Here is a 12,850-nt window from a genome sequence, read left to right on the forward strand (position 1 = left end):
GTTAGGAGAATGGTATATATACATACATATATCAGGAACGCTCGCAGCAGGGCGTCTCCGCAACCTATGCCAGGCCGCTTAAACATCCACCAACGAAAATTGGCCTAATGAGGAGACGCCACACAACTTTTTTGCCTGCATAGATGTTGTGTGTTAGCAGTCTAGTAGCTGGGTGGGAGGAACTAGGTGGTCAGGGACAGGAAGAGGCGGAGTAGGGACAGGATGAGGGCAGTTAGAGTAGGGACAGGGAAGGCACTGGATGTAAGCAATAAAGCTCTAGTTGAACTGTTACCAGTGTCCGTGTTTACTTGTAGCAGGATGCTACAACTGGCGACGAGGGTGGGATGGGCATGAATGCAGCCCACAGGTCCCCACAAGAGTGCCCTGTCCCGTGCAGCGCTGAAAGAAACGAAAAAACGCTGCTGCGCAGAGCTGCCGCCTGAGGAGACAGGCCAGCAGCAGGTGACCCTATCCTTCCCAGCGGTGGCGAGGGAGCAAAGAGGGAACCCCAGCAACGAGCGCTGAAACGCTCGAAGGAGAAAAGATAAGAGGCGCGCGCCGGAAGCGCGATTCCCGCCAGATGCGTGCGATTTCGCACCCGTGACGGAACAGGAGTCGGGAGCCCACTCCGACCCCGTCCAGCACCCCAGCACGAGGTAGGGACCCCTCAGATGTGGAGGACACTGACCCTAACAGCCCAGTGTCAAGCGCTGCCAAGCGCGCTGGAGACGGAGCCCGAGTGCCGACTGTGGTCGGAAAACCTCACGCCCGATGCGTGAGCTTCGGCATGCTGGCGGAAAAGTAAGGCGGGAGCCCACCCCAACCTCACCTGGCAGTAGCAGAGGCCGAAGAGGAGTGAATCCTGACGTATAGCTCGTGGAGCTGCCGGCTGGTGAGTCCTGAGTGCCCTGGGGTGTATGAACAGGAGAGAAAGCCTCGTGTGTGCCTGCAGTAACGGCGGCCATCTTGGAGTCAGGCAACTCCTGGGACATCCTCCCTGTGCAAAGTGGAGGCGGCCATTTTAAGGTCAGGCGAACAAGTTTAGCAAACAAGCATTGGCGAACTTAACAAATCAAGCATTGGCGCTAAGAAACAAACAAGCATTGCCGTGAACAAATAACAAGGACTGATAAGAAAGGTACAAACAAGCATTGACAAGTCTTCGACACCATCTTGTGTGTCCCACAATGTCGCAATCACCGCGTCGAGATGACGTCAAGCCCCTCTAGCTCTCCGAAATCTAGCTGGGCGTGAAATCAGCAAACTAATCAAAGATCTACCTGCCGCAGACACCGGAACGTATGACAAAGTGCGCGACGCACTGAACAAACGATTCCTCCACAAAAGGAACGTGGACTACGAGCGCCATGCCTTCCACCAGGCGCGCCAAGGAAAAGACGAGGCAATGAGCACCTTCATCACTAGACTGCGGCGACTATCGAGGCACTGCGACTTCGACAATTTTTCAACGGACGCCGCCATTAAATCGCAGATCATTGAGGGGTGTCACTCAGAATCCCTCAGGAGACGACTACTGAGAAAGCCACAGGAACTGGACGACATTGAGGAACTGACTCGGGTCTATGATCAGGCTGAAGAGCATGCTGCCACCATCGAATCGGGACGCAAAGTGAGCAATGAACAGGCACATCGAGTTCAAGACCGAGGTGGTGGGCGAAGACGCTCGAGAGACAAGCCATGGACATCGCGACCGTCGTTTCGCTCGAGACGCTCAGATCACAGGAGGCGGGAAACCGGCCGGAGAGAAAAGAAACCTGAAAGGGCACGGAGGTGTTTCAGGTGCGGATATGACTACCCTCACGTGGATGTCTGCCCTGCCATGGGCCAGCGGTGCAGAAAGTGTGGTCGCACAAATCATTTCGAAGCAATGTGTGGCGAATACAACAAAGAAAGGCGTAGTGGAACCAGGAGGTCGTCCCGATCGGACACGAGAAAGCACCATGTTAGAGCCGTAAACGACACCGACGCTGAGTCCTCCAGCTCACCCCACTCCAGCAGGGAGTCGCACAGATCACGTTGGGACCGCAGATCCCCATCCCGGAGTTCCAGATCTTCGTCTTGAGGCTCCGAATACACGAAGCACTATGCCAACATGATCGCAGACCCAGATCAATTGAAAAAGTACCCTCGGTTGCACATCAAAGTAGGGAATCACGACACCAAATTCGTGATGGACAGCGGGGCTTCGCTGAACTACATCCCTGTCACCGAGTACGAGAGGATGCGCCCCAAACCTTCACTTGCTCATGCGCCTGTCCGCGTCTACACCTGGATGTCCAAGAAACCCCTGCAGTGTCTTGGCAAGTTCCCAACTACACTTGCACATGACAACGTCACCATCGATGCAGTCATTCATGTTATCAAAGGACCCGAGGCTGACTGCTTGCTCAGCCTGCCGACTGCGGAGCGCCTTCGTCTCGTGGAGATCCTCTTCAAAGTTTGTGATGACCAGAACATCGTCAATCGCTTTCCTCGCCTTTTCATTGGGTTAGGGAAGCTGAAGAACCGTCAGAAACACCTACATGTCAACAAACAAATTAGGCCCGTTGCTCAGCACCCCCGGCGCGTTCCTTTCCACCTTCAAAGGGCTGTCGAAGAAGAAATCAATGACCTCCTGTCTGCCGACATCATTGAACGCACGGATGGTCCGACCCCGTGGGTTTCGCCGGTGGTCGTCGTACCGAAAAAGGGCAACACCAGCAAAGTGAGACTGTGCGTTGACATGCGCATCCGCAACACTGCGATAGAACGTGAACGCCATCCAGGGCCACTTCTATGTGACATGATCTCGGCGTTAAACGGCGCCAAAGTGTTCTCAAAATTGGACCTGAACAAGGGCTATCACCAGCTGGAACTGGACGCCCAGTCACGCCCCATCACTACTTTTGCTACACATCTGGGGCTCTTTCGATATAAAAGACTAAGCTTTGGTGTGTCTTCAGCCGCCGAAAGTTTCCAAGAAGCCATCAGACAAATCATCCAAAACATCCCTAACACGCTCAACTACAGCGATGACATCTTAGTCTATGGCTGTGACACCCGTGAACACGATATTGCACTTAACCGCGTCTGTCATGCCCTGCTCGACGCGAACTTAACCCTGAACAGAGACAAGTGCGAATTTCACCAATCTACGCTTAAATTCTTCGGTCACATCTTCTCGGGAGCGGGAATGAAACCAGACCCAGACAAAGTGGCATCCCTGAACAACACCAAGTGTCCTCAGGACGTCAGCGACCTGAGATCCTTCCTGGGAATGGCTAGCTATTGCGCCCGATATATCCGGGACTATGCGACCATCAGCCACCCGCTCCGCATGTTGACCAAGCAAGGGCAGCCTTTCGAATGGACTCCTCAGTGTGAGCAGGCGTTCACAGAGATCAAAAGGGCCGTGGAGTCGGCCGATAACCTTTCCTACTTCAACCCCAGACGCATGACTGAAGTCACTGTTGATGCCAGCCCCATAGGGTTGGGGGCCATCTTAGCGCAGTATGATCATGACTCCGACCAGAGGCGGATTGTCGCTTATGCCAGCCGCAGTCTGTCCGACCCCGAGAAGGCGTACTCACAGCTTGAGAAGGAGAGCCTTGCGGTGGTCTGGGCATGTGAACATTTTCATGTCTTCCTCTACGGCAAGCACTTTACCCTAATCACGGATCACCAAGCGCTAGTCACCATCTATGGCAACCCCCGTGCTAAAATGCCCCCAAGAATTGAGAGGTGGGGCCTGAGGCTTCAGGAGTATACCTTCACGATTGTACACAAGCCGGGGAAGTCGGAAAACCCAGCAGACTACATGTCTCGACATCCGCCTGCGTCAACTGCCTCTCACCCTTCGATTGCTGAGGAATACATCCATTTCGTAGCTGATCAGGCGCTACCTCCTGCCATTCCAATGGATCGGATTCGTGATGCCACCGCACAAGACAGCATTCTGCAAAAGGTTCTCAGCAAGATTCGAACCAACAGGTGGAGGCATGACCCTCAGGATACAGACACTGAACTGGACACTAAACATGAGCTGCAAGCATTCCGGCATGTACATGAAGAACTGTCGGTGACCTCAGACGGAATCATACTGCGGGGACAGCGAATCGTGATTCCCAGAGCTCTGCAGCAAGGTGTCATTGATCTTGCCCATGAAGGTCACAGAGGAGTCGTCTCTACGAAGCGAGCGCTCAGGGAGCGCGTGTGGTTTCCCCTATTAGATCAAATGGTGGAATCCACCTTGAAAGACTGTCACCCCTGCCAACTGACAAGCAAAGGCGATCCTCCAGCCCCACTGCAGATGACTCCCCTACCAGCGGGAGTATGGCAAGAAATTGCCGTGGACTTCTACGGACCATTGTCTTCTGGCAAGTACGTGATAGTCATAGTTGATGAATACTCTCGCTTCCCATTCACACAGTTCGTACCCTCCACTGGCGCCTCCAGTACTCTCAAGGTACTAGACGAACTATTTGCCACCTGGGGTGTCCCTAGAGAAGTGAAGACAGACAATGGTCCTCCCTTCAATGGACATGACTTTGAAGCATATGCCCGACACCTGGACTTCCATCATAGGAAAGTCACTCCCCTCTGGCCACAAGCAAATGGCACAGTTGAACGATTCATGGCCACAATCAAAAAAACATTTCAGCAGGCCTGTGCCGAAAAGAAGGACCTACAGATCGCTCTCAACGAAGTCCTCAGGGCCTATAGGACAACTCCCCACTCGACCACTGGCAAGTGTCCGGCCACACTGATGTTAGGTCGCCCCATGAGAAACCGGATCCCGACCTGGGATGGCGCGCTGCAAGCTCTATCACCCACCCGCAACCATCTGGAGATGGCAGAGATGGACAAGAAGAACAAGGACAAGATGAAGTCGTATGCTGACGCAAAGCGAAGAGCCAGATCACCTTCTGTGCACGAAGGAGACCATGTACTGGTGAAACAAGATCAACAGAAGAAAACAGACTGTCGTTTTCGTGATGAACCACTACTGGTCACTCGGCAGAAAGGCACCATGCTGACGGCGGAGTCTGACCACCGTCGAGTCACGAGAAATGTGTCTCACTTCAAGAAGTGCTCCCAGGACTCGACCGGATCATTGCTTGACCCCACGGTGTTATCAGATCCTGGAACCTCTGATCAACATGATCCGGACGCTCTGAACAGATTGGATGCACCCCAGATTGAAGAGGACACTGAAGAAATGAATGTAAGGCCACGTCGCAATGTTCAGCGACCAAAGAGACTCATTGAAGAGATATAATTGAACACGTTAGCAGTTTTGTTAAGAAAGGGGGAGATGTTGTGTGTTAGCAGTCTAGTAGCTGGGTGGGAGGAGCTAGGTGGTCAGGGACAGGAAGAGGCGGAGTAGGGACAGGATGAGGGCAGTTAGAGTAGGGACAGGGAAGGCACTGGATGTAAGCAATAAAGCTCTAGTTGAACTGTTACCAGTGTCCGTGTTTACTTGTAGCAGGATGCTACAATACTGTCCGTGACCAAGAGCACAGGAGTGCTTGAAACGCATAGCGCTTTGAACTGTTGAAGGTGCAAATGTTGTTTTGCCGAACTGTGGTTTTTCAAATTAAAGGCATGCAACGCGACGTGCAGAAATAGTGCACACCCATTTTGGGATAATTATTAACATTTGCGAGCAAATTAATGAAAATAAAAGAGGGCGGATTCCGCCTAACCAATATATAAGCAAGCCTCTGATGAGATGCCGTGTGCATCGAAACGCGTCAGGCAAAACGAGTAAATGAAGGCGACTGTGGGGAGTCCGAAAATGAAGACCGGATGGTAGGTTCGCAAGCGTGTGCCCTCCCGAAAGCTCCAGGGCATCTTTGGTGATATATATATATATATATATATTTATTAGAATACACACTCCCAGACACTGCCCAGCATGTTTTTCAGTCAAACAAACTCGGACAACTGAGGAAGACGGCACGAATGCAGGAAGACAGATTCCTGAGTTGTAGTTTTTTATTTTAATGTTTTCATAATATATGATTTGCTGGTGAGATAAAACACGGGTGCAGAGGCCAGGGCAGCCATGTAAGGTGCGTGCGGGGAGGGCTGTAAGGGGGGGGCAGCGTCCTCCCCCCCACTCCCTCGTGGCCCGTTGAGGCAGCTGAAGATGCGGCTTTTTTAAAATAAAGAGCTTTGCACTTAGCAAAGTTTTACCAAATAAATCCGTCTCGTTTTCTCACCTCTGCACATCCCTACAGGGTTCCTGTGAGCACAGAAGGCTTGAAGACTTGCACTTAACATTTCAAACACTAAACAGAACTTTAAATGGAAATATAGCAGTGAATTGACCAGACGGTACCGGCCCATTGAAGGACTCACTGCTTCTAACGAGGTATTGGAGCTGAGGCCGAGTGAGAACGGGGGGGGGGGGGGGGGGTGAGGGGTGGGGGGGGGGGGGTTAACCTTCCTTCTCAAATGAAAACAATCTGGCCCAAGTGCCACTCTCTCTGGACTGAAGTGTGGGAGGAACGGCAGGTGAAACTCGGGCTCAGTTCCCTCTGCAGAGGAGGGCTGGGGGAGGGGAAGAGAACACACAATGCCTCGAGAGCCATCGGGTAAACAAACAGATCAGCATTTCACTGGGAGTGCAGGTGAAAAGAATTCTTGGCGCCAGACTCGACATTTTTGTTCTCGTTGAAACGAATGTACCTCAATGTTTCCTGGAATTCCTCAGATCACACGGTGCATCACGAAGAGGGAGGAAAGACTGGCAAAGAATGGCGGGCACGGGCCAGGATCCTGGCGCTGTTACAGACACAGTGTGCCCATAAAACACAGAGTCAGAATTCAGGCGCTTGCTGTATCTGTGACGCACAATACACACAATAACTCATGCACAGGAGCTCAGAGTGCACATTAAAAACACAGACACATGTCAGAAACAGGTGTATGCACCTGCGGGGTCCATGAAACGTAAATACATGTCAGAAGTCAGGTGTATGCATTTACTGTGGCCTTGAAACAAAACACAAGTCAGAATGCACGTGCAAGTACATCCTGTGACCAAGAAAAAGGACAAATCACATAATTCATGTGCAGGCATTCACTGTGCACATGAAAAACATACAGTGCAGATTTTAGGTGCGAGTGCTCACTGTGCCCATGAAACACAGGTGTATGTCAGAACTCAGGTGCCGCCACTAACCATAACACAAAATATTTCTATTGCATGTGAATACAGTGCACATAAAACATCCAAACAGAGGTGCATATGCTTACTATGCCATAGAACACAATTTAACACTCCAGAATTGAGGTGCATACTCTTATTATGCCGTAAAACACAGCTTCACACTCCAGAATTGAGGTGCATACTCTTACTATGCCTTAGTACAGTGCATCACACTCCAGAATTGAGGTGTATACTCGTACTGTGCCTTAGTACAGTGCATCACACTCCAGAATTGAGGTGTATACTCTTACTATGCCGTAAAACACGGCTTCACACTCCAGAATTGAGGTACATACTCGTACTGTGCCTTAGTACAGTGCATCACACTCCAGAATTGAGGTGCATACTCTTACTATGCCGTAAAACACAGCTTCACACTCCAGAATTGAGGTGCATACTCTTACTATGCCATAGAACACAATTTAACACTCCAGAATTGAGGTGCATACTCTTATTATGCCGTAAAACACAGCCTCACTCCAAAATTGAGGTGCATACCCTTACTATGCCGTAAAACACAGCTTCACACTCTAGAATTGAGGTGCACTCTTACTATGCCGTAAAACACGGCTTCACACTCCAGAATTGAGGTGCATACTCTTACTATGCCTTAGTACAGTGCATCACACTCCAGAATTAAGGTGTATACTCTTACTATGCCGTAAAACACGGCTTCACACTCCAGAATTGAGGTACATACTCGTACTGTGCCTTAGTACAGTGCATCACACTCCAGAATTGAGGTGCATACTCTTACTATGCCGTAAAACACAGCTTCACACTCCAGAATTGAGGTGCATACTCTTACTATGCCGTAAAACACGGCTTCACACTCCAGAATTGAGGTACATACTCGTACTGTACCTTAGTACAGTGCATCACACTCCAGAATTGAGGTGCATACTCTTACTATGCCGTAAAACACAGCTTCACACTCCAGAATTGAGGTGCATACTCTTACTATGCCGTAAAACACGGCTTCACACTCCAGAATTGAGGTACATACTCGTACTGTGCCTTAGTACAGTGCATCACACTCCAGAATTGAGGTGCATACTCTTACTATGCCGTAAAACACAGCTTCACACTCCAGAATTGAGGTGCATACTCTTACTATGCCGTAAAACACGGCTTCACACTCCAGAATTGAGGTACATACTCGTACTGTGCCTTAGTACAGTGCATCACACTCCAGAATTGAGGTGCATACTCTTACTATGCCGTAAAACACAGCTTCACACTCCAGAATTGAGGTGCATACTCTTACTATGCCGTAAAACACGGCTTCACACTCCAGAATTGAGGTACATACTCGTACTGTGCCTTAGTACAGTGCATCACACTCCAGAATTGAGGTGCATACTCTTACTATGCCGTAAAACACAGCTTCACACTCCAGAATTGAGGTGCATACTCTTACTATGCCGTAAAACACGGCTTCACACTCCAGAATTGAGGTACATACTCGTACTGTGCCTTAGTACAGTGCATCACACTCCCGAATTGAGGTGTATACTCTTACCATGCCGTAAAACAGAGCTTCACACTGCATAACGGACGTGCACGCTCTTACTGTGCCATAAAAAGAACTTCATATTCCAAAATTCATGTACGGTTGCATAGAGTGCCCATGAAAATCCAGAGCTCTTGTGCTTACACTTACTATGCCATAAGACACAGCTTCACACTTGAGAATTCAGGTGCATTCTACTACTGTGTCATAAAACACAGCTTCACACTCCAGAATTGAAGAGCATACTTTTACTTTGTCATAAAACACAGCTTCAAAAAACACAATTCTGGTTCATACTCTTACTATGCTGTTGCAAAGTCATCCGGTGTGCCCCGTGCACTCCCATTTTTTGCAGGCTGGTACTGGTGGTAACTGACTCTGACTGTCCCTTGGCTCTGGTTAACCAGACCCAGGGCCGGTGCTGAGTATATAACACAATCAAAACACACACATACATGAGGGTACACTATATATTAGGGTACACCTATAATTGGCATGACCTTTCCTATAAGTCCCTAGTACAGAAGAGGGCAGGAAGATTAAAACTACCTTTAAGTCCCTAGCATACAATAGGGCCTGGCAGCTTTGAGGCTTGCATGTGTGCACTGCTGAGCGACTGAGGTCATTTTAAAATCATCTCTGTGTTGAAACACTTTTTTTCAATGTAAATTGTGCCCAAAGTCGATGTTGGACTTAGAAAGTGATAAACTACAATATTTGGCATATTTGGTAGCCCCGGGGTCTTCCCTTTGTGTTCCAGGGGTGGGGAGGGCGGGGGAGGCCTCTGAGGCTATAAGGAGGACCCTTATAAAAGAGGTTTTACATGCCTTGGGGATCGAGAAATTGCACATTTAATTCCCTCCATTGTAGTAAAGTGCTTCCCAAAATCGACTTTTGTGCTAGGAGCATTGCGGAGTGAGGATCTGCACTATTGCTGCATATTCAGGGCCCCTAAAGTCTCCCCTTGGCATCCCAGGGACACTCCGAAGGACACTTTAACTAATATAGAATGATAGCAGACTAGTTGAATGCTAATTAACAGTGTGTTAATAGTTCCAGACCCTTGAAAGAGAATCAATACAATTCATTTTCCAGGTAAAAGCTGTTTATTTCCAATTATAAGTGTTCTACTGTGACTTCTAGGCACCTCCATTGGTTATAGTGTACTGCAGCTTGCAAGTACATAGTAGGCACTTTGAGTTCCATGCTAACGAGTTGTGGCTTATGACTATATGATTGCGACCAAGAATGGTCTTTTCTTTACTGAATAACTTAAAACGAATGGCCCTAAACTTGTCCGTTATTTCCGTTCAGTGACCTCAGCACGCTCTACTCTTTTCAGTTGGGTCCACCATGTTGCTAGTTGGGAAATCTCACGCTCACTCCCCCTAAAGGTTTTGACTAAGGTACACTCCTGGGTGTACTTGAACGTATACAGTGCTCTGCTGAGCCACGGCTGGTGCGGGTTTTTGGGGGTAGTGTGTGCACTTCAACGTGGAGAAGTGTGGCTCAATGGTTAGAGCGGCAGACCCTGATGCAGAGGTCTAGCCTGGGACCAGGGTTCAATTCCCCGCCTCGGCGGGTCATGAGCTTGAAAATTCCACGGACCTGATAATTCTCGCCTCGGTGCCTATTCCAATCATGGAGTCCCACTCTGCAACTCTGGGCAATAGCTTGCTTAATCTCCACAACGGCCCCACAACGCTAAGGATGCCTGGCCTCCACCTTGGGGGTGCCCAGGAGTGGACACCTCACAGGGAAAGCCAGGATGGGTTCCACAGCGGTATTCGTACAAACGCCTTGAGACCCTAGCGGGTGAGTAGTGCGCTATACAAGTATCAATTTACATTTTTTTTTTTTTACATATACACTGCTCTGCTCAGCCAGGACTGCCTCCTTGTTATAACACAGTTCCTCAGCTTTTACAATGTTTGTAGGTAAAGAAAAAGAAGTACAGGAAGACAACACAATTTCTGCAAGACTGGATGACGTGGTCAAGCCCGAGGGTAGGATTATAGCTCACCATTGAAGAGTGAGCACTTGAACCACTAGCAATCCGGATGAGCAACAATCTCCTGGGGTTTAGAAGGTTGATTAAAACCTGGCTGTATGAGCAAGCACTTGCGCAATCTTTCTTCGATGTGACACCTGCCTGATCAGCGCCATGAAACCTCTGGGTGACCGTGCGCTCTATAAATTCCTATTAAGATAAGTTAAGAACTACATTCTATCCCCTGTATGAGGTAAGCCCGCAGCACCCAGGAGACGCGTGCCCTGCACCCGCATGGCTTTCAGAAGGAAACTGAAAACAACCCCTCCCAACCTTCAGGCACCACACTGTGTGGCAGTAAGCATCTAGTACAGTTCCACCCCCTGTGCTGCACTATAAACCCCTCCCATTCATTCATTCATTCATTCATCCAATGCTTACCCAGGGGTGGTCGCTGCAGGCTCACGTCAAGTTGCATCGCCAGCTCTTCTCTCAAGCTCGCTTGGTAAGAAGGCGGGAACGGGGAAGGTGACACATTCACAAACAGCTCCAGGTGGTGTGAAACCAGAGCTGGCCAGGGCCTGCCCAGCAGAGGCGTAAAAAGGAGTCCCACAGCTCTGGGGTGAGGTTTCCCTCATGGACCTCACTCAGGTCATTCCCAGAGTGTCAGAGAGGGGCACCCTGTGCCCAGCCTGTGCAGAGCAAGAGTCCAACCAGAGGAACCGGTTCCACCACCAGACATTCTACGAAAGAGGAAACAACACCAACTAAAGCAAACTCTGGACAGACAAATTCAGAGTCTGCCTCGCCTTCACTTTTAATCTGAAACCAAAAGAAATAAAGAAGCATCGATGACCCCATTTCTTATAAATGTATTTAATTATTCAGCGTTTTGTATAGCGCGAACTTGACCCCGTAGGGTATCAGAGTGCTTTACTGATCATGATATGTTACCTTTTGCGTTTACAGTACAAAGTTCTGTATAGCATTTAATATAATAAAGTCCAGTACAATGTTGTCCCTGTTACTTCTTTTGAAAACTAATTTAGCACATTCGCAGAATGTAAGACTGGAGGAACCTAGGGGTAGATGTATCAAGGGTTTTTTTGTCGCAAACGCTGCGATTCGCAAAATAGCAGCGTTTGCGACAAAAAAATGGGATTTGGAATGTATCATGCAAAATGCCTCGCAATATTAAGGAATCTCAAATTTTGCGATTCCTTAATATTGCGTAAGCATTTAAGAAATCGCATATTGCGATTTCTTAAATGAAATGTATTAAGCATTTCAGTTTTGCGATTTTTGACTAAGAAATCGCAAATTACCACCAACTTGTAGTTGGTGGTAATTTGCGAATTCTTTTACAAATGCACTTTTGCATTTTGTAAAGGTGCCATGTGATGCTCATACATGCCCTTAGGGCATGTGTGTGCGCCATATGCGCACACATGTCGATTTCAAGGGTGCAGCAGGGTGTCTTTGAGACACTTGTCAAAACAGAATTTCCCCTTTGGGCTATGATAACAAGAAGTACAAAATCAACAAAAACTGTATTCAAATCAAGTAGGAGCAAAGGGAAAAATATAAAAATTAGATTGATTTAAAAAAAAAAATTTGCAAAATGTATTCAAATATACATATAAAACATATTCGACAATACATTGCCATTAAAAAACCTTTTTACACAAAAATGTACATCACAGGTGGGACACAAAAGAAAGGAAGATATGATTCCTATAAAACTGAGGAAGACACAATAGTCCAAACAGTACAATCTCACTCCATCACATGTATTGCTATCATGGTTAGAGTTGTTGCTTCAAAGACTTATTGCGTCACTACTCAGATAATGCATCGACGCGTTTCGGTGGGCATACAGTTTAAAAGCCAACACCTTCTTCAGGACAAGGTATACACGTCCCACAATTATACAGAGTATCTTTTTGAGATACTGCAGATTCTCAAGGAATTCCTCACAGAGTACAGGCAGCGCGATCACACAGCATTCAATAAGCTGTATCTTTATTCTTGTGTATTCAATAATCTGTATCTTTATTCTTGTGTATATATCTGACAAAAAAATTGGAAGGCATATCCAATGTCCTCCACGTGCCCGAATCCTTATATTATG

At 48.3% G+C, this 12,850-nt stretch overlaps 1 protein-coding gene across 4 annotated transcripts in view; it reads right to left on the reverse strand.

The window, feature by feature from the left end:
• The window catches only part of LOC144817695 (long-chain-fatty-acid--CoA ligase ACSBG2-like), a 607,186-nt gene that overhangs the window by 402,555 nt on the left and 191,781 nt on the right, over positions 1–12,850 (reverse strand). The window contains exon 1 of one of the 4 annotated variants that reach the window (XM_078674446.1): positions 11,161–11,408. The exons of 2 other annotated variants lie outside the window; for them this stretch is intronic. In XM_078674446.1, the coding sequence (XP_078530572.1) occupies positions 11,161–11,197 (37 nt within the window). In that variant the 5' untranslated portion in view covers positions 11,198–11,408. Of the gene's footprint in view, positions 1–11,160; positions 11,409–12,850 lie in introns of those variants that run through there. One more of the 4 variants, XM_078674447.1, reaches the window with a different exon arrangement.

Source organism: Lissotriton helveticus, chromosome 2_1 (genome assembly GCF_964261635.1).
Source record: "Lissotriton helveticus chromosome 2_1, aLisHel1.1, whole genome shotgun sequence".
NCBI classification, from domain to species: domain Eukaryota; kingdom Metazoa; phylum Chordata; class Amphibia; order Caudata; family Salamandridae; genus Lissotriton; species Lissotriton helveticus.